This window comes from Ursus americanus, chromosome 25 (genome assembly GCF_024610735.1).
Source record: "Ursus americanus isolate L20-20 chromosome 25, mUrsAme1.1.p, whole genome shotgun sequence".
In the NCBI taxonomy this organism is placed as follows: Eukaryota; Metazoa; Chordata; class Mammalia; order Carnivora; family Ursidae; genus Ursus; species Ursus americanus.
In genome coordinates, this window is record NC_142151.1 from 38,035,661 (window position 1) to 38,058,237 (window position 22,577).

The 22,577-nt window shown below is 35.6% G+C and overlaps 1 protein-coding gene across 8 annotated transcripts in view; it reads right to left on the minus strand.

Moving 5' to 3' along the window:
- Positions 1–1,832: 1,832 nt before the first annotated feature.
- The window catches only part of SCAF11 (SR-related CTD associated factor 11), a 68,157-nt gene continuing 47,412 nt past the window's right edge, over positions 1,833–22,577 (minus strand). For 7 of the 8 annotated variants that reach the window (XM_087855793.1, XM_045801222.2, XM_045801221.2 and 4 more), the window contains 9 exons: positions 14,431–14,489; positions 14,172–14,281; positions 13,097–13,198; positions 11,117–11,223; positions 7,724–10,438; positions 6,621–6,964; positions 5,395–5,613; positions 4,915–5,034; positions 1,833–4,659 (listed from right to left, as the gene is read on the minus strand). In XM_087855793.1, the coding sequence (XP_087711919.1) occupies positions 4,513–4,659; positions 4,915–5,034; positions 5,395–5,613; positions 6,621–6,964; positions 7,724–10,438; positions 11,117–11,223; positions 13,097–13,198; positions 14,172–14,281; positions 14,431–14,489 (3,923 nt within the window). In that variant the 3' untranslated portion in view covers positions 1,833–4,512. The remainder of the gene's footprint in view (positions 4,660–4,914; positions 5,035–5,394; positions 5,614–6,620; positions 6,965–7,723; positions 10,439–11,116; positions 11,224–13,096; positions 13,199–14,171; positions 14,282–14,430; positions 14,490–22,577) is intronic. The other variant, XM_045801224.2, reaches the window with a different exon arrangement.

A 22,577-nucleotide genomic window follows, 5' to 3' on the forward strand; every position in this document is an offset into this window, starting at 1 on the left:
TAGCAATTGTTTGAGAGAATGGAGATGAGATGAGAATGGAAAATGCATGAAAGATGGCTTCAATATTAAAAGCTTCACATCTCCAGGACAGGAAATATGGGAGTATTAAAAAGGCAACAAAACAACATAGTTAGACACAGTATAAATATCCCTGTCTCATTTCTTCTTCCCCAGTCAGCTGTGTCCTCTTCTGTACTCCCAGTATACTTCACTTTTTAGTTCAGCCGTAACTCCATGTATTATAAATGTTAGTTTACATCTGGGAGCTCAGCGGAACACCCACACCCCACGTCAAGCACTGACTTCAGTGTCTACCAATTCCATCTCTTAATCCTGTCTCTATCACTAAGTAGCTGTGTAACTAGCTAACTCAGTTAATGTTTTATGTATCTCAACTTTCTCATCAAAACAAAGATAACTACTAGAATTGGTTTTATAAACCAAAAGAGGTAACACATATAATGTCTGATAGAGTGCCTGGCACATATCACAAGCTTAATAAAATGCTATTACTATACTGTTCTTTTAGAAGACTGTGGTATAATTAATTCTGATATGTGCAGAATCCAAGAATCCCCGACACAGAGTAGGTATGCACGGTTTGATGAAATCAGTGTTAAGATCTTATAACCAAGAGCACGTTCAGTCACAGTATCAAAGGTGGAACTACACAGTGGTGGGACTGTAAATCAGTACACCCCTTTCTAAGAGCAATGTGGCCACACTATCCAAATGAAAAATGTGCATATCTGAAATTCAGTGTAAGCGCACACACAAAGAAGAGGTTCACAGAGCTAAGTCACAAAGGGTGCTCAGTTAAACACTGTTGCTAATAGCCAAAACCTGCACAGAACTTCCGTGTCCATCACCATGGGAACATGATAGAGCCATTAGAAAACAGAACATGGACATTAAGATACAACTTCAATTTATTAAGGAGACTAGAGATGCAGAGGTTTACAGAATATACTTCATGTGCTGGGAGCACAATCTCTGAAACCTATTTTCCTGGAAACTTAATAAGCATTTTTGTAAATGCACTCAAGATTAAGGAAAGATACACAGAACTTTCTGACAGTTCTCTCCAGATAAAAAAATCAGCTTAGGAAAATAATGGAGTTTTACATTAAATACAGTTGAATCTTTAAAATTATACATCGAGTGTATATATAATCACATTTAAAATTCTTTTATGGGGAAATAAAAACTGGCCAAGATAGTCTACTTCTAGGAATTAATCCCCAAAGAATCATCTGAAATGGGATGCATCAATTTATGTACAAAGATGTTCACATCAGTCTTATGCATGTTAGTACAATTTTTATTTTACTAATTTATTTACATTAGTAAAAACAATATTCCAACAGCAGACGGTTGGTTTAAGCAATGGTACAATATGTAACAGACTACTATATAGCCATTAAAAATCATGCTAAGAATTTTTATTAAAATGAAAACTATTAAATACAGCATTAAGTGAAAAGAATAAGTTACAACATAGTTATGGGCAGTTTGAGCAGCACTGTTACCTTTAAATGGTAGGCTTACAGGTGATTTTTCTCTTTTTGCTTTTCAGTTTCTTCCCTCTTCTACAGTTTTTTTTTAGTTTTCCTAATTTCCTACAATGATTTTGTAATTAGGAAAAAAATGCTATTAAAATATATGTTTATAGCTGATTCTAAGCTTGCTTTACAACTTGGAATTAATGTGACTATGGTGCTAGTTACTTTCGTACAAATCCAAAAAATACTTCAACATGGGCTTGGAAAGAGTTATAAGGAGGTAAAAGTCACCATTTCCCAAGAATCTTAATAATAAAATGTTAAAGACACTTTTTTGTTTATCAAAAGAATTTATTAGAAAATATTACATACTACATATCTGTTTAAGAGTATTGTTTCAGTAGACAGCGCTCCATCCTTGTACTACAAACAACGTCTCGTGGACCATGGGGCACCCACTGTGCTTCTGAAGCTCCATCTTTTGGATGGGACATTCAAACAGTACACACTGTGGCCATTTAAAGGAAGATAATGGCGAAAATGTGGTAATTACCAGGAAAAAAAAAATCACAAAACTTTTGGAATGTTAAAGTAATAAGCAACTACTTTTAGTCTCAAAATTATAGGCATCACTATAGCCTAAAACATTGGTCAATGTGACTAGTAAGTTAGTGGGACCAAGGATTCAAAGGTCAAGTTAATACTTAATACTTAAGTAACGAGAAATCTGTAACCCCACAAAATGTTTTTAAGTTTGTGGACATGCAAAATTAATGTAAAATTCTGAAAAAAGCAAGAATGGGGAATGTTAAAGCATTGTTTTTTGAACATAAAGCATGCACTTTCTAATACATTCTTAAGTATTTCTAAGATTTAAAAGTCTGAATTCTAATCCAGTAACATCCTTCATTAGCATTTTAAATGCAGACTAACCAAGTACCCCAAAGCAGATCTGGAATACACACTTGTTATTTTCAAAAAATGTCGAAATAACTCATGGCACTACTACCAAAGATGTGAGACTTTTAACTCTGGGCCATACCACCTAGTTTTTTCTTCAAAACTTTTAAACATCTTTGCAAAGCTAAATGGTAAAAGCAAATTTTAAAATGTAACCCTACTCCCAAACATCATTGAAAGAAAATGTAGGAAAAGTATGCCCTGTGTGATTAATCTTCTTAGGCAATTTGCTACAAAATTTTCAAAGTGTGAACCTACTTTAACTGAAAATAGATTGAAAGTTCACACAACTGCTTCTAGAGTTCAAAACAAACAAATGAGGAGGTGTGTGTTGATATTTAAAAGTCTTAATATTTTATTAGAAGAAATATACTTCCAAACTTCTTTCCCCTTCGTATCTAAACACAAACTTTAATTAAAATATATATATATATATATATAAATCAGTAGAATACCATATTACAAATGCCCAGAAATGCAGAATAAAGATCAAGAACTGCTTGGAAATATTTCTAACACTTTTTGGGATAACATTCATAATCTAATAAAGATTATGAACTAGCACAATCATTATTGGGGCCAATAATTCAAAATATTTGCCTTAGCAAAGCTAGCACCAAGAAAGTATTATGCACATAAACTTGAGAAACAGATCATCTTTACTTCAGAAAAGCACAGTTCTACAGAGTATTGCTCTCTAGTTTAGCTAGTAAAAGGGTCAATCTGTCTCACTGAGGCATACATCTATCGGAGCCATTAACATCTTCTCCGAATAGCTTTCCACTTACTTGGTATCTATTGAAAACTGTTACTGGAATGAAAGACAGTTTATCATGGATATAACTCATTTCTTCTTCTAAGATGCCAATTAAAATAGTGGCTCTCTAACACTTTGAACTTACCTTTTGTAAAAATTAACATATTCTATCATTTAAGAAAAGACAATCAAATCCCTAGTCCCTGAAAGCCTAATAACCAAGACTCCATTATTTAATTCTTCTCTCTTTCCAAAACACAGGTTTTAATGTCTAGAATTTTGCAACATGGTTAATGGCTACCATATGGTCACCTAATTAACACTTTATTCACTGTAAAACATTTGGAGACTTCTCAAGTGTGAAAAGAATTTCATTAGTGATTAGACAGATGAGCAACTGAAAGCCACTGACGTGAGTTTCATAATTCTACCTTCATCCCAAGGAAGGGGAGGGTCACTACTCAACAGCAACTCTCCAGTTGGCACAAGTAATTTATCATTTCTCAGACAGGTAGAAGATACCATGAAAGAACATAATTTTTACAAAGTCAACAAACACTTTTTCCCAACTGATCTTCTAAACTCAACAGTTTTAGACTTCCAAAGTTGTAAATCCAGCAAATCAAACTGCTTCATCTCAATTGGGGGAAAAAAAGGCACAAAAGAAAAACAAGCAGCATAGCCTTTATTTGGTGATACAATAACAGTGTTCCAAAGTTTTGAACACTGAATTTTACTCATGTGATAATCTGTTTTCTATCTAGGCAATTTATTCTGATATGTGCTTTAAAAATACACATTAGGAACCCTGCAATTGGTATATTCTGTTATTAGAAATATTTTTCATGGTAATACATTATTTAACTTTCTATAATTAGAGGGAAAAATCATAAAGATCATACTTTATTTTTAGCCTGACAGAATAAATGTATTATATATATCTTTTCCAAAACCAGTGCACTTAGAAGACTCTAATTTATGCACCCCATTGTTCAAATCAAAAAGCTGTACATCTTCCAGTATCCACACTATAACACAGTCCTAGTAAAAATGCACACTCCTTTAACCCCTTTACTTTCCCTTGAATTTGCTTTTATTTTCGGGAGGAGGAAAGGATAAAGAAGTTGCAGTGCAGAACTATATTTAGAACAAAACTTTATATTCTACATTAAAAAAAATAATTTTATCAAAACCAAATTTCAATCACAGTTATGTATGATTTTCAGTTAAAGGTACATGTTGAAATTGCACTTTGCAGATATCTTGATAGTGTCCTTTATAGTGCTCCCCATTTCAACCTATGTTTTTTTCGGTAGACACGGGTTCTTCCAGAGTTTTCTTTTGGCTTCCCTTCCGTGAATATTTGTATTTGTCTACATAGGCTTTAACCAGATTTGCCACTTTAGTAGAATTTACTTCTCCACTCTTACTATGACAAACCTATGAAAAAAGGAGGGGGAATATTTTTCTCATACTTAAAAGGATTTCAGCAAAATGGAAAGCTTTTTGAAAAACAACCCCCAAAAGATAATCAGACATTTTTATATTTCATATCTCATATGAACTTATTCGAAAGGTGAAAAAGCAGACAAGAATTAGAAGTTAGTGCTTATTGATTAGACTTAAGCATTCCTTTATTAAAATAGAGATGATTCAAAACAATACATACATAACTCTGCTAAAGCTAGAACTTACTTTATCTACTGCTTTCCGTACAATCTCTTTATATTCTTCCTTGGTGATATCTTTATTTTGGTAAAATGGCTTAATGGCCAATTTTACCTCCTGTGCTGCTTTTTCTTGGATTTGTAATTTCTGGTAAGAGGAAAAAGTGTAATTATTATTTGCCCGATCATATACTTTCAAAAAATTTCTTCAAAAATATGAAATTGAAAACACCACACTTTTACATTATTGCAAGAATTCTTCAAATATTAGTGTCATAAATATGAAAGTTATTTATTAACACACATACCAAACATTTCTAAAAATAATCATGAAATACTACCAGTAACTCACTGGACATCAACATATGTAGAGAGAATCCTTCAAATAGCATTGGGATTTAAGACTATCAACAGTAAATTCCCTTTACCAATTATACAAAACAAAACTGTTATTCTTTCATCTTTATCATATACAGAATATGTAGGTTGCTCTCAACCTTGAACTTGCCTTGTCTGTCTTCGAGCTATCTGCGCTGGCTTCCACCGTAACACTTACTTTGCTTTCTGTCAATTTTACAGCAGCATTAGAGGATTTGCTGTGACTTGATGACGAAGTATTACCAGAACTTGGTCCCTGAACTGTTCCCAAATTTCCTGGGGCAGCTGTTGGAGCAGGCAAGACTGGTGTACTCATGTTGTTACTTACATGAGAAGCACTAGGAATACCCTGTTTTGAAGAATTATCATCAGTTAAATGAATTACTTATATTCAATGAAATCTTTCAGTCATTTATTAGAAATAAAAAATTCAAAGTGAGTCAACCTCAGTACTTAAGGAAAATTCATATTTCAGGTCTTGTATATCTAAAGGACTCTGAAGAAAAATGAGTAACATTCTTAAACAGAGACTATGTAAATATGTTCAGTGACTTTTAAATTACACTTGCGAATTGTCATGTTCTGACAACAACAGTAAAAACAAGGAAAAGAATAGCATTTAAAGAATAGGATCTTTCCTGAAACACTCTTTATGAAAATTAACTAAAGTACGTGCCCCCCTTTAAAGATGGGAGAAAACGAAACAGTGAAGTAAAACTGGCTTGCAGAGAGCTGACAGGAAAAAAAAAGATAGTGGAGGTTCCAAATTCTGGAATCCTATTCCCCTTATCTTCCAATATACACTGTTGTTAGGATTCTAAAATCTGTGAAACGTAGGCACAGAACTCTAAGGAACACAATGTTTACAAACTATTATTCAAATTTTCTACATGTCTCAGAGTCACTTCTTTCTTTTTAGCGTGGTAGACTCTGTGAAAATGAAACACAGATGGTAATGGATAATGAATAGCTTTATCTGGCATTTGTCCCAACAAGACAATATAAGCTTCATCACAAGTTCCCACTCCCTTAAAAGTCCAATAAATTAGAGAATTATTTTAAAGCACCCACCAATTGATTCTAATTTGGCTCATAATTTGATCTTAACATGAAAAAGCAAATCTGTTTGGACATCAACAACAGTATATATTTGATAATTTACATTCAATTCATGTTCTTATTTGAGGGGTGGGAGGTTTGAAGGACAGTGAAGGAAACCTATGAAGGTTTACCATAAACCTAATCAAATAAATAAATGTTTTTGGATGTCAGGAAGCCCTTTCTTGCACATCTGTCCCTAACAGTTAAATGCTTATAATGGCTATGTTGATTAAACTTTAGATGCTAAAAACATACCTGCAATTGCTTTCCATCTGGCTGTGAAGCAATGTAGCTGACTTGTTGGGATGGTGGGGGAGGGGGTGGTGGCGGTGGGAGTCCCTGAGATACACCGGTGGGAGCAGCTACCTGCATGAGAGGCACGCCTGTGTGCAGATGCAAGGGTAGCTGAGGATGAATGTTAAATGGATTGCGCTGGATGTTCATCAGAGGAGCATGAACACCCACTGGATATGGGAAGATATTCATAGGCTGTTGTGCACTCATCTGTGGCTGCATTACATTCATTTGTGGTTGCATCATATTTATAGGTAGCTGAGAACCATCTCCATGTTGGTTTGTTTGGTCTTTTAGGTTAGAATCTATCAAAAGAAAAAAGGCTCGTGAAAAAAAATCATACTGCAAACTTCTTTAGCCAGAGAAGCAAAGAACCACTGGTTATAGTAAGATTAAATAGCAATGAAGAGACTCAGAACACCGAAACGAATCTCCAATCATTTAGTTTAATCCTGTCATTTCTAAATAATGTGGGCTGATTTTCTAACTAAAAAAAACACTCAAAATTATTTTTAAGAATACGTTCACATAACAACATCTGTCAACATTAGCAAAAAGTCAGCACCTCAAGAAATCTGCTAAGGAAATAATCCTATAAAATTTAATTAGATTACTAAATTAGAAGGTTAACCATTTTTTTAAATCTTTAACAGCTTTTTTCTTGCAATGTTCTTAACAAGAAAAGCCAAGGAAAGATAAATCGTTATTAGAAGAGTAACTTATTTATATGAGAACAATGATCAAAAAAATCCAGTGTGCACGTCTGAGATAAATGAAATACAAGTTACATCCTGCACAAGAACATACCAAATTCTTCTACTGTAGCAAACTGTACTTACAGTACTTAAAGTCTTTAGCAAGGTGTTGGGGGGTGAAAAAGGCAGTAAACCCTAACGTGTAGATCTATCTATATAATGCAAAGTGATGTTAAACAGGGATTCACTTTAACACCATAAAACTATAAACACAGATCATTACAATTCATATAAATGTTAAATTTATAATCTTTCAAAAAAAAAAACAAAAACAAAAAACAGTGTTACTAAATAAACAGAATATGTTACCTTGTTCAGTTGTTTCCTCTTCTTGTCTCATCCATCCAGACTGTGGACCTGAAGAATTCCTCCCTCGTCGTGAATAATAGTTTTGTACATCTGCTGGAAGAGTCTTTCTCACAGCCCAACTAGATGCGGATGTCCACCCAGATCTATCTGCTGGCGTATCAAATGAAAACTCCTGCTCGTTTTTCCGCTTATAGGGCTGCTGTTCCACAAATTTGAAAGACTCATTCCCTGAACTATTTGAGTTCCCTGAGAGGGGTTTTCGGTTTTGCCACCGATTTTCACTTTGATCTGTGTAGGCAAAACCACCTCTGTAAGTGCCTCTGCCACGGTTACCTCTACCACGGTGAGACATCCAACCTGAACCAAAGTTTTTATTCCAAGAATTCCCTGAATTTTCATTTCTGTTTTCTTCCCAGTGAGAATCTTTTAATTTTTCTGGATTCCTGGTCCTTGGATCAGGCCCAGAATTTATTTTTTCTGTTACCCAAGTGGGACAGTCATTTCTGTGTTTGTCAGCAGAATTTGGATCATCAGCATCTGGACTGTCATTTTTTTCTTTTCTTGTATTTTCAGTCTGTTTCTCCGGATCATTCTTCCTGTACCGATCATTTCCTCGTGGACATCTCCAACCATCATTTGCCCATCTTTCCTTCCACCGAGGAGAATAAGTGTCCCTCTCATTTCTACCAAATGATGAGCTCTTAATTTTTGCTCTAGATCTTGATGGTGACCTAGAACGAGATCTGGATCTAGACCATCTTCTGGTTCTCCTTTCTCGATCTCTCTCTCTCCTTGGCCCATCTCTATCACTTTCTCTTTCTCTGCTCCGGGACCTAGATTTTTCCCTTGGGGAGGAATCTTTCACTCTTGACTGAGATCTTCTGTTTTCTCTAGAAGTGTCTCTTTTGGGGGAGAGTGATACAGATCTTTTGCCTTCCCTTGCACTATCTCTTTTTGGAGATCGAGACTGAGATTGTCTCCTTTCTCTTGCAGTATCCTGTTTTGGGGACTGAGAACGAGATTTTCTACGTCCTCTTGCAGATTCCTTCTTGGGAGATGGTGATCGAGACTTCCTGCTTTCTTTTCCAGTTTCTCTTTTGGGAGATGGAGACTGAGACCGCTTCTTTTCTCGTGCAGTATCTTTGCTGGGAGACCAAGTTGTAGATGGGGAGTGAAATCTAGATCTTCGGGTACGAGGCTTTTTGGCTTTCTCTATCACATCTATTGGGCTTTCAGATGGTTGAGATACAGTTTCAGCTTTTCCATTTGCAGGATCAGAAGATGGCATATTATTCTGAGAACTGTACGCCACAGAATTTTCATTCAACTGTTTAGTATCAGCATTTACAGGAGGTTCAACTTCAGATTCATTCTGGTCACTGCAAAATGAATCACATTCCATAGGTATCGTTTCATTATTGTCCTCACTAAAATGCTTCTGAATTTGTTCAGTATGTGTGTTAGGCAATTCCGTAGATCTGGGATGTTCAACAGGAGATTCAGTCTTTTCTCCTAAACATCTGTCTAATTTGGTGTCAAGATTATTTTTTAATAAATTATTTTCAGAATCTTGAATACTACTGAAATTTTCATTCTCTGAAGTATCACATGCTGCAATTATTTCTACATCTTCAGTTTCAACATGCCCAAGCAATTGAACCCCTGAGCTCTCCATAGATTTTTTGTCCACTGTTTGCGTAATTTTACCCTCAGAAGATTCTAATTTGGGGCTGTCTACAAGCTGTTCTGTTTTTACTGTTGAATCTTTATGATCACTCGTTTCTACTACAGGACTCTCTATAACTTTTTCTTCATTAACCACTGACTCTGCATTCTCTGGTAACTCACCTAAGCTTGGTACAGGTTCGTCTACTTCAACTTCAGATCCTGAGCATGCAAGAAAATCATTTGAACAATGATCTGTACATGTATCCACCTTTACCTCTGATTCTGAAGGTCCAGATGTTTGGTCTTGATTTTCTAATGGATCACCTCCTTTTACAGAAATATTTTTAGGAGTCTCACTATCTAAACATAAAACATTAGCCTCTATACTTATATTCTCAACTTTCTGAATGTCCTCTTCCTCTCCAACTAGCACAAGAGGATCTTGACTGTGAGACTCAGAATATGAAGGTTCCACTGCTTCCTCCGTATCATGGTTCTCATTATGTTCCTCACTTTCTTCTACCTGTTGCTCGCTGCAACTCCTCAAGTCATTGGCAGACTCACTTTCTACATTTGCCGGCACAGTACAACTGTTACTACTTTCTACGTCTGATTGGTGCTCTTTCTCTAACACAGGTGGTGTGTCAGATTCTGCTGTTTCTTCATCTACTGAATCACTGGAAGATGATTTTTCAGGGGGAGGTATAGAGGAGCTCCGAAGTTTCTTTTTCAATAAAGGTGGTTTTCTTCCTCTTCTTACAGACTTCCGTTTTGGAGGCTGTCTTGTTTGCTTTTCTGACGCAGCTGAAGAGGAAATACTTACAGATGGATTGTTGTTATCTGGGGCATCACACCCGGAATTATTTGATACTGGGGATCTCTGAGACTGACTGACTGCTTCAGCTCTCGTGTTACGTGTCGATCTCCTTGTAGGAGTTGTTGCTGCAGGTTTTCGTCTTGTTCCTCTGGCGTTTGATGTACCAGAAGTTTGCTTCTTCTCTTCTCCTTCTTGAGTATGTGCTAATGCATATCCCTTGCAAGAGGTACCTAATAATATATGTATTTTAAAAAGTAAAAAGTAAGTATATGTTTCAATAAAAGAGAATCATTTGGCTTCAGGTTATGTTACCATAAAATAAATGTCTATAACAGAGTGAAACAAAATATACTTATGAATCAAGTTATGAATAAATCAATAGCTACTAATATCTAAGTAAGAGCAGGTATTTATCAGGTTCTTTTAATGCTACTGAAATGAATTATCACAAGATTTGAATTCTTGTGGGCAATCTATAGGGGGGGAAAACCAGGAGAAAATATGTTTGGTTTGATAACTACCACTGCCTTATGAATAGGTATTACCTAGGCAAAAAACAAGAGAAAACAAGTTATCCACAAATATATAACGACTGAAACTATTTGTTCATAATTAATAGGAGATTAACTTCCAAAGACCTACATTTTGGATACTGAAGCCCTAAACAGAAGGGAGACTTCTAACCAGTTCCTCGAAGATGTGAAGATGTAATTTCTTAAGATAAAAAAAATTTTCTACTTGGAACAATTTAAAAGTCAAGTCACTGCCCAAATATTTACAGAACTATCTAGGACTTACTATCTCTACCTTATTTTATAGCTTTTCTAAGTCATTAAACACTCACTTTCTGGATACTGAAAGAAACCAATAATTTTTTAAAAACTAGAAAAACATTACACCAACTTTACCAAAATTTTCTAAAGATATGGTACTTGTTGGAAAAATAGTTCTTGGCAACACAGAAGAGATGAGAGGAAGCACTTGTGTTTCAATATTCCAGGGTACAAAACCAATTCTGAAAATTCAAAACAAAATAAAGACGTTTTTGTTTAAATGGTTTAAAAAATTACACCAACAATTTAAAATTATTAATTTCCCAAATCAGGTTAGCAACTTTAAAATACAGTATACTTAAATTAGTTTTGCCAAAATAACTAAAAATGTAAACTCAAGGTTACTAATTGTTCAAAGATGGCTATCAGCTGGCTGCAAAGAAAAAACCCTTAAAAGCATATTTTTCTGATAAATTAATGGCAAAAGGAGATGAAGGGCAACTTCATATATAATATGTGTTTCTCGTTTAAATAATTTAATGTAACATTTTGTCAAGAATTCTTTTAGCTTCCGTTTTCCTCCATTCTTTAAAAAAAAAAAGCAACTTGGATAACAAAATGTGTATAGATAAATAAAATGCACGGATTTTAAGTATACAGTTTGATGACTTCTGACTGATGTATAAATCTCTGTAACCACCACCACCCCCAACCAGAGTGCCTTCATGTCCCTTGCCCCTACCCCTCTCCTTTTCTGGGCAACCAAAGAGAAAATTTAGCCAAGTTAATCAAATCAAGGTTTTAAAGAAATCAGCAAGGTAAAAGAGAAATCAGTCCATGAATAAATAACTTAACAAAACTTGGAAACAGAACTGTACCACCTGAATTTGAAGCATATCATACATACATGGTTATATTTTTTGCTACATTTGTTTTATAGCACGTATCAAAAGCAAAAACATCAAAATAAATACATTTTTTAAAAAGGAAAAAAAAGAACTGATCTGTTGTTCTATTATATTGTAAAGTTCTCAACCTAAGAACGATGGCTCTTCAAAGCTCCCAGTGTCCCTATTACATTTCTGCATCCAAACCCAATCCACTCTCAACTTTTTTCTGATGCATATTTGTTCAGTTCAGATACCCTAATTTAAAAAAACAAAACTTTATCAAATATAAGGTGAGATTCTGGAGTAGGAGGAGAAAAGCTTCAAAAACAATGTGCAACTTACACATACACAAAAATGTGTAACTCTAAGATTTCTTATCATATATATCCAGACTAATTTCACCTCTACTTTATATTCCACTGTCATTCCTAGAGGGAAGGCCCTATGCAGAACTATATACAGCGTTATATAAAATAAAGTTATAACATTACAGGAATGACAGTGGCAAGGACCTCAATCTTTATGTAGGAACTTGATTTAAGTATAATATATCTAGCAATGTAACAGTAGCTTCAGGACTTAAACTAAGAAAGAAAGGACTACATTATAGAAAATCATGAATGTTGGGGCAGAGTATAAAGACTTGGTCAAATAAACATTGAGAAGAATCTTTTGGAGAGGGGAAATATCATGACCAAAATAGTGTGTCAGCTAACAGCACACAGGTAAGATTTGAAAGGAGGATGACAGATCTGAATATTACTAATAATGAATCTTATCATTTTGGTGCTCTCCCTTTTATTTTTATTTTTTTATTTAAATTCAATTATCCAACGTATAGTACATCATTAGTTTTTGACATAACGTTCAACGATTCATTAGCTGCATTAAACACCCAGTGCTCATCACGTCACATGCCCTCCTTAATACCCATCACCCTGTTACCCCATCTCCCTTTCCGCAACCCTCAGTTTGTTTCCGGGATGCAAGAGTCTCCCTTTTAAATGACTCATATATCTACATTTATTAAACAGATAAATAAAGGTACTTTTCAAGGAGTTCTTTAAACAGCAATCCTCTTTAGGCAGTTGAAACACCAAGTTTAATTTGCACAAAACTTTCTCAAAAGCACAACTATTGATTAAGATACCTCTGTTACTTAAGTATTAATGACATCTTCTGCTCATGTTAGCATGTAAACACTGGTAAAAAAAAATTTTTTTACCTTCCAATTCCAGGAGATGTATGAGGAAACCATGACAATTCCAATTCCTGTCTCTTCTGCCTAATCAATGCACTCATTTCATTGATCTCTATAAATTCTGTACTAAAAGATAAATTTTAGACCTTCATCAGAATTCCAAGTATTTAAGTTCAGCATAACACCTGGGTTATATCATGACAGCAGAAATTTTTGTACCTAGCATTATAAACCACATTTAAAAGAATAAGAACCTTTTTCTAAACACTTTCAATTATGAACTCATTACTAATGTAAAATTACAAATTAAAATTCTATTTATCTGATCCATAAAAATAATGCTTGAATTTATCTTAAAGTGACAGAATTTTTAAAAAGTCAATTCAGAATAATACCCTTATTATGGAGAGAAAAAAGCAACACTATTTTCTATCCCGTGAACCAAAGCTGCAGCAAGCAGTCCCAGCAGAAACTGTATCTGCAACAGTTTCCTACCTGAAACTAAGTTATAAAAACAAAAGGAAAAAATAAAGGAAGGTATAGTTACTATAACCAAAAATGGGTATAGTTCAACTTCTCAAAAGGCTACTCAGATGTAATTGTTGTCTTTGGTACCCTGAGCCAAGCTCTAAAATCACACACAATCTTAACCTGTCTTGTTCATTCAACTAAAGCCAGGTGATTTTAAAACCCCAACTTAATCTTCAAATTACACAAATATTTACTTTGTATCTACATGCCAGTCACTACAGATTCAAAGACGGCTGGGTCTACTCTAAAAGGATTCTGCTTGATTACAATTTAACAAGTAGCCTACTTCTCCATCATATAAAAAGCCTGTATAGAGCAATTTATTATCAATGAAAACAAAATCCACCCGATCACAGGCAATCACTGCATACTAGAGAGGGTCACAAAATATCAGGTTTTCTCTTTGCTAGAACTAGTCTACTTTCCAAAAGAAACAAACAAACAAAAAAAAAAAACAACAAAGTAGGCTTTCATGTTTGAGCCAGAACTTAAATTTTTACCAAAAGTTAATTATAATAATGAAACATCAAGTACAACAAACACATAAATTAAAGTAGAAAATACTAACCAGTAAGTTCTACAGGTAAAGGAAGATTCTCCAGTATGACTACTAGAAGAAAACATACTGGAGAAAAAATTTCTGAAGCACTGACTGGTACACTGATTTGACCTTCGAAGCTAGAAAAGTAAAAAAAAAAGTTAGTGAAACAGCAAACAAAACAAACCTCCAGAATAACTGTTATATTTAAATATTTTGATATATCTGAGTTACAGTTATGTACTAACCAACCATACAGTGTTATTAAAAGATTTTTATTTGAACAAACCTTATTTATCTTTATTGTTGCATTTTTCTTTCCTTCCATTTCACTGTGTGTAGAGTTTCCTGTACAAAGACACAAAAAGACTCAGTTATCTTGTCTTAATTTTTATTTTTTTTTAAGATTTTTTATTTATTTTAGAGAAAATGAACATGCATGTGAGCAGGGGGAGGGCAGAGTGAAAGGGAGACAATCTCAAGAGGACTCCAGGCCCAGCACAGGGCCCTACACAGGGCTCGATCTCACGCCCCTGAGATGATGACCTGAGCCAAAACCAAGAGTCGGATGCTTACCAACTGAGCCACCCAGATGCCCCTTAATTTTTATTTTAAAACTAGTCCCCCCTACCCCGCTCTCTCACTCAAAACACAAACAAAAAGCAATAAAACCAAAACAAAAGCAAAACAAAAAAACAAAAAGGGGCACCTGGGTGGCTCAATCAGTTAAGCATCTGACTCCCGATTCCAGCTCAGGTAATGATCTAATAAGGGTGGTGAGATCGAACCCCATGTTGGGTTCTGTGCTGGGCGTGGAACCTGCTTCAGATTCTCTCTCCCTCTGCCCCTCCCCTCACCCCACTCAGTCTCTAAATAAATAAATAAATATATAGTAAAAAATAAAAAAACACAAGATTGTAAACCAGTACTAATACTGGCATATATGGCATACTGATAAAAGTTTGGAAGTTAAAATATGTAGAAAAGTTGCACTTAAAATAAAGGTACTTGCATTTGTATAATTTTTCCAAATGCTAATTTTATCTTGTTAAGCTGCAGATACAAAGAAAATTTAAAAAGCCACAACACAGAAAATTGGTGTGAAACATGTATAAGTGCTGTGCTCAGAGCATGAGTATTAAAATTCTAGTCAACATTTTCTGGCAGCCTATGCAAACTTAAACTACCTTGTTACAAAAAATATATACAAGATGTGAAATTATTAATATCAGTAATGCACTGAATATGTCCTTTCCTGCTATAACTTACACAGTTAACTGTTAATTCACCTCAACTGGAGCTGACCAGAGGAACTGGGGCCATCAGTCCTTGTCAACCACAAATTATCATTTAGCTCCTGGCACCAATGTCAAGTACCCTCCTTCCCCCTCAAACTTTAAAAGTAGGAAGAGCGGAAGTGTTGGTTAAAATAGTTTTCTGTTATGGCAATGTTTTTGGCTGCACTGCTTCTGATTTGGTTTTTTTGGTCTTACATGTCGTATCAGGAAGTTTATTTCTATGGATACATACTTCCAGGTTAAGGAAGATAAAGGATAGTTTCTGCTAACCACAAAAATTGTGTTAACATCTTTATAGATTACTGCTCTTAGTTCTTCTTTACCATGGAGCCTATGTTATTAGTCTTCTCTACCTACCAATGCATTTGTTGTCTGCACTAAAGCGCTGCTGGTACCGCTGTCACTGCTCTCACCTCAGAACGCTATAAACAGTGCACAGTGCAAATGACAACAGATCTTTCAATCTTCTGCCTTGCTTGCCTCACAAAGGGTCTAGTGATTTTGTTAAAAATAAATCACTCTACTGAGGCGGACTGTTTCCCACTACCTGTAAGACCATTATGTATTTGGGGTTTCTTCTGTCAGTCCAGTTGGTAAAGGTTACTTTCTACTTAAGAGCACACTAATTTCAAGTTACTATACAACAGCAGTTTGGTTTCGTGCTACCATCCATCCTTCACACATGTCCCAACCAGAACTGTTCTAACAAATGTGATTTCAACACTGGGGAAAGGGGTACTGGCTGAGTTCCAGGAACTTATTTTCTCACTCTTCAATGTATATTTAAAAGATGATACTACTTTTATTTATAAAAAAGATTTTAGTTAGTGGAGAGAGAGAGAGATGAGCAGGGGGGAGGGGCAGAGGGAGAGGGAAAGCAGACTCCCCGCTGAGCATGGAGCCTGACTTGAGGCTCGATCCCAGGACCCCGAGATCACAGCCAAAACCAAAGTCTTAGACACTTCACCGACTGAGCCACCCAGGCTCCCCGACACTGATTTTTTAAATTGCGCGTCAAGCCAGTTATAAAAATGTGATGGGTATCCAACACATTCTTAGAAGTAACTCTTTCCTTCAGCTAGGCATAGAATTGTTGTGTTGCAGGTGTACAGTGTCTTTTATACCCTAAGCGTACTGAGTTCTTTTCACTCAGGTTTCATTCACTTGATACTTCTGAGTTTGTAAAGTTTACACAGCAGTCCTTCACTTGAAAACCTATGTCAGAAAGCCACCCTAATGCTCTCTATGGGAAGAACTGTTTGTTTTCTGGTCAATGCTAAATGTAAAAATTTAGTTCAAAAGGTAATTTCACCTATTTCTGGGTAATGCTCAGGTAATTACTGAGCAGCTCCAATAACAATCTCAAAAATATTCAATACTAGTAGATATGTCTAAATTGTGATCTCCTAGAGACCATTTCACAAATCCACCCTACTAATCAATCTGCGTTTGGACAGCAATGTAGGCCTTTACATTTATTATCAAAGTAATGCATGTACAAACGTTAGTAAGTCAAACAGTACTTCAAGGCTTAGAGAGAAAAACTACAAAAATTCTCACTCCCTGAAAACACTCATCGAATTCCTTAACTGTTTCTTTTAATATTTGCCTCTTTATTTCTAAATAACATGCTTATATTACTCTACCTTGATTTTTTTGGTTTCAGATATTTTCTATTGATTTTTTTACTATAGAAGATAAAGACTTTTCTCTTACACCACTGCCCTACCCACCACTCCTTAGCTGCTTCCACCGAATGTTCTTTTTGATATATCAACATCTGATATAAGCACTATTACATTAATATAACTATATAAACATTATTCACAGCTGAACCATGTACTAAATTATGATTATTTTTCTTGTACAACTGCTTGCTTTTCCTAGGGTTAATTACTTTGTTTTCTCTTTACTACCTATGATTAATTTAGCTAACTCTACAACAGAAGTATAAATCTCCTCTTAATACACTCAAACACATCAACTCATCCACAAAATCTGTTTCCCACTCTCATGGAAATGCCACTCCTTTGTCCTGTGCCAGTCTGAACTGGTAACTCTCTAAAACTTGGTTAAAGGTCATTCTGAACTACCTATCACCATCCTGATAATCCTGATTATCTCTTCCCTAGGTCAGAATTCATTTTTTGAATCTCAGAATGTTCCTTCATTTACTTATTTAGTAGAAGCATGCACATCCTCCAGCAGAATGCTGAGAAACGGTGTGTGAGAATCAATTTTTGAGCCCTTACAGTTTGACAATGTCTTTATTCTTGATTGACACTTGATTGACAGTTTAACAGGGTTTAAAATGTCCTCGGTTAGTAATTATTTTCCCCATAATTTTCAAGGCATTGCTCCAGTGCTCCATCCGTTGTTGGTAATATTCTTTTATATATGGTCTGTTTTCTCTCTCTAGAACCTCTTAGGATTTTTTATCTGCAGAGTCCCAGAATTTTATGAAGCACATTAGTTCTTTCCTCATTTACCAGGTGTTAGGCTATTTCTTTATCCAGATATGAACACCCAGCTGTTCTGGGAAATCTTCCTTGGTAGTACCTTTTCTTGATAACTTTCTGCCTTTTGGCTTTCTTTCTGAAATGTTATTATTCGGTACTGAACCTCACAGACTAATAACCTATCGTCTCGTCAGCTTTTCGTCTTACGTTCTCAGATTTCTCAGTTTATTCTCTATCCCTATTGAATTTTTAAAATTTCTACTATAACATTTTTGTGATTTATTTTTATTTTTATTTATTTGACAGAGAGACAGTGAGAGAGGGAACACAAGCAGGGGGAGTGTGAGAGGGTGAAGCAGGCTTCCCGCTGAACAGGGAGCCCGGTGCGGGGCTCGATCCCAGGACTCTGGGATCAGGCCCTGAGCCGAAGGCAGACGCTTAACGGCTGAGCCACCCAGGTGCCCCTATAACATTTTTGATTTCCAAAAGTTTTGTTTTTTTTTTTTTTTTTTGGTCTTTCTTGTTTCAATGATGAACTAATCCTTCTCTTATCTCTGAGAGTACTAATTTTTAAATTGTTCCCTGTTTCCCAGCACTTGGTTTATTCTATCCAGTTCCTTTTGTCTCTGTTTTGACCTCTCTTATATTGGAGGTTTCCCCTAAATATCTGGTGATCCTTGATTTGTGAGACACTAAAATACCGACTGAAAATGGTGAAGATAGGTGGTCAGAGCATTTCAACTAATAAGTTTCACTGTAGGGTGATCAAGCAGAGATCTGGCTATTTCATTTGGAGACTCCCAAATATCAGTATCACAAGTCTTTTCTCTTAGGTAAGACAGTAACTCAGAAGATGCCTATTTCCCAATCTGGGAATAAGCAAGACTGCAAGTGCCATGGGTAGAGAATTAGAGGCCTTAACATTTGACTTAATTCCCCTCTCTTTACTCTGTTGTTTCCTCTAACCTCATTTGTGCCAGAGTGTAATCTGATTTAATGGCTCACTCTAGAGAGTAAGCCTCCAGTCTTTGCCTGAGTGGACTCCTTCCCCTACCCTGTTCAACCAAGACTCTGCAGGATGAAGTCCTTTAAAACACTTTAACCAATTCTGTTATTTGGCACCACCCATATCCCTGCCTTCAAAGATAACAGAGGTCCTCAGACCCAAGACTGTCTAAGGTTCTATGGTATGTAAACTGATTTCTTCTTAACTCTATGCTCCCCATGAAAGGTTCAGCTTTCTACTAAGACTTTTTTTTTTTTTTTTTTAAGTAAACTCTACCCGCAACATAGGGCTTGAACTCATGACCCGAAAATCAAGAGTCATAGGCTCTACTGACTGAACTGGCCAGGCACCCCATCTACTAAAACAATTTACCATTCACCTCACATAATCACTTTCAAGTTTTGTGGACATCTCTTATCTGCTTTCTCTTCTCCCTAGTTCTCTGCTGTTGTGGCTTAAAATTTTTCTTTTCTTTTCATTCTTTTGTTATCATTTTAGTAGGGTTCTGGGAAGGATTAGGGAATTAAACAGGTGCTATGCTTTATCAGTCTGCTATGCTTAGCTGGAAGCTTGTTTTATTTGAATTCAGCACATCCTAAACATGTTTCATGAAATACTAATCCCAAAAGATGTTTCATGAAAACATCTTTTCTACAATACAAACAAGTATGAAAAAGGCTCTTAGCTTAGAGCCCATTACTTGGCAGGTACCCAATTACAGTCTGATTAATTGATTCCAAGGTTAATAAAGCCATAATTAAATGGATCGAGCATGTACTTAAAGAAGCACTCCATTAAGAAATGCCTGAAAAGGGGATACTTTTTATAAACTACATCAATTATAAACTACTAGCCCAAACCAAAGATTAATGTTCATTCTGAGAACTAAGTACGTAAAAGACTTCAAAATTTAAAAAAAGTATGACAACTCAGTTATCTAGCATGAGCAAAGAATGTGACATTTCCTTAACAAATTTGCCAAAGGTATGCTAACCTTCCCCAGTATCTTCAAGTGAGGCACGAGTATTTCATCAAACTAAGAAACTAAACAATTTACATAATTTTACTAGAGTCACAGATGATTTAATGGAAAAACCAGTACAAAACCCAAGTGGCCCAACTCCCAAGAAAATCTGTCTATCAGGCCTGCTACAATTTTAACTAATGTATAATTTCTAATTCAGATAAAAGAATTTTACAGTTTCATATGTTCTATTCATTAGTCTGAGTAGTGCATAACATAAAGATAAGTGACTTCAGGCATAAAGTCACACATAAATGTTCAAAGAACAGTTCCTTCCTGTTTCAAAGAACTTTAAGAAATAAAAGAAGCTATACTGAGTTGCTTCTAAAATCTATTTATGCAGTCCTAGGTAGAAAAACAAGGTTTTCTCAAGAAGCCTTTTTATAAAAAGAAATTTAAATTATCCTTAGAAAACAATGGCTCCTGTTCAGTGTAACTGGGTAAGTAAATAAAGATGTATTTAATATGCACAACTTACCACTAACTCTCTACCTTCAACATAATCTCTTCGTTCTTTGCTTAGTCATCAAATGCCTACATTTAAGGGTCCAAGGTTGCTTTTCTCTTGTATAAAGGTTCATTTCTGCCCTAAACTTTGAGACAATTAAAAGTGACATTTATAAGGTTCTTTTAGTGTCTTCTAATGAGGCAGTTTGTTCGTAAGTAGTTATCTAAGAAATTTCATACGGAACATGAAAAAAAAGCTTTTCTTAAAAAAAGAGAACCATTGTAATGTAGCAGAACCAATGAAAACACACATCAGAAGGAATGTTTCCAGCAAAGGGCAGTGGTCAGACCAGGAGCACCATTAGATGCTAGTAGCTCTGTCACTGCCTCACACTGAATGAAGGAAGGGGCTGCTGAGTCACTTTCCTTTTCTTTTTAAATTCAATGAATTAACACACAGTATATTACTGCAGAGGTCAGTGATTCATTAGTTGTATGTAACACCCAGTGCTCATTACATCACATGCCCACCTTAATGTCCGTCACCCAGTTACCCTATCCTCCCATCCCTCCTTCCCTCTCCCCTGCTGCAAATGGCAAGATTTCATTTTTTTGATGGCTGAGTAATATTCCATTGTATATGTATACCACATCTTTTTTATCCATGCATCTGTCAATGGACATCTGGGCTCTTTCTACAGTTTGGCTATTGTGGACACAGCTGCTATAAGCATTGCGGTGCAGGTGCCCCTCTGGATCACTACATTTGTATCTTTTGGGGTAAATACCTAGTAGTGCAATTGCTGGGTCGTAGGGTAGCTCTATTTTTAACTTTTTGAGGAAGCTCCATACTGTTTTCCAGAGTGGCTATACCAGCTTGCATTCCCACCAGCAGTGTAAGAGGGAGGAAAGTGAAAATTAAAGGTAAAAATTCTTAAAGGTCCTATTCCTGTAGTTGTTGTTTATGAACTTTAGTCTGAAAAAGAAGACTGATAACACATTTCTGAAAGGTAAGGCAAAATAATCAAGGTTAATTGATCTATTAAGTAGGGAACAGACAAGTTGCTATCAAAATGAGTTAATTTTATATTAATTATTTTTTAGCTCAAAGGTACATCCAAACAAGAGCCAACAAAATAAGATAATAAGGTGAGTGATAAAGGCTGCAGACAACCATAAAGTGAAAGGCTTAAGATGGCTAACATTACTAATATCATGCTTTAGTATTACTGTGCGGTGGGAAGAGACACCGTATATGGAGTCAGAAGACTGATCAAATCTGGCTGCTCCAACTGTTAGGTGTGTGATCTTGGCCAAGACACCGAGCCTTTTAAAACTGTCTTAAAGGGGTGCCTGGGTGGCTCAGTCGTTAAGTGTCTGCCTTCGGCTCAGGGCCTGATCCCAGAGTCCTAGGATCGAGCCCCGCATCGGGCTCGTCCACTGGGAGCCTGCTTCTTCCTATCCCACTCCCCCTGCTTGTCATCCCTCTCTCACTGGCTGTCTCTCTCTCTCTGTCAAATAAATAAATAAAATCTTTAAAAAAATAAAAATAAAACTGTCTTAAAGTTTACAATTATGAATGATTTTGAACATCCCATAAAGTACAAAAAAGACACCTACAGAGCAGATTTGACTGTTAAAATTTAGCCATTTTTACTTAACATTAATCTGTCTCCTTCCTTCATTAAAGGAAAATACTTCCCTGAAATTGGTGGTATTGTTCTTGTGCATGTTTTTATTACTTAAGTTTCCTGAGTCTCTGTTTCCTATTTGTTACATAGATCAATTATCTTTTGTTATCAGGTTGTTGCAGCCAAGGACAATCAAATAGTAAGTACTTAACAGTCACTACCACTTTGCATGATACCCTGGAAAATGCCATTTAGAAAATACCCACAAGAAATTTAGAATTTTACAGAAAAAAACCCATACACCCAAGACAATATACTATATTTTGATGAAGTTAACTATAAGGTCTTGAATTACTTTATGTACCACTATGGGGGAAGGGGGAAAACGGTCAATTAAATTCTCACAGTACATTTCTTTTTAATTACAGAAAATGCCAAACGATACAAAAGTAGACAGAATAGCATAATGAAATCCCCATATACCCATATCCCAATCTCCAAAATTATTAATTCATGTCCAGTATTAATTTATCTACAACCTTCTCAAGATCATTTGGAAATAATTCTGGAC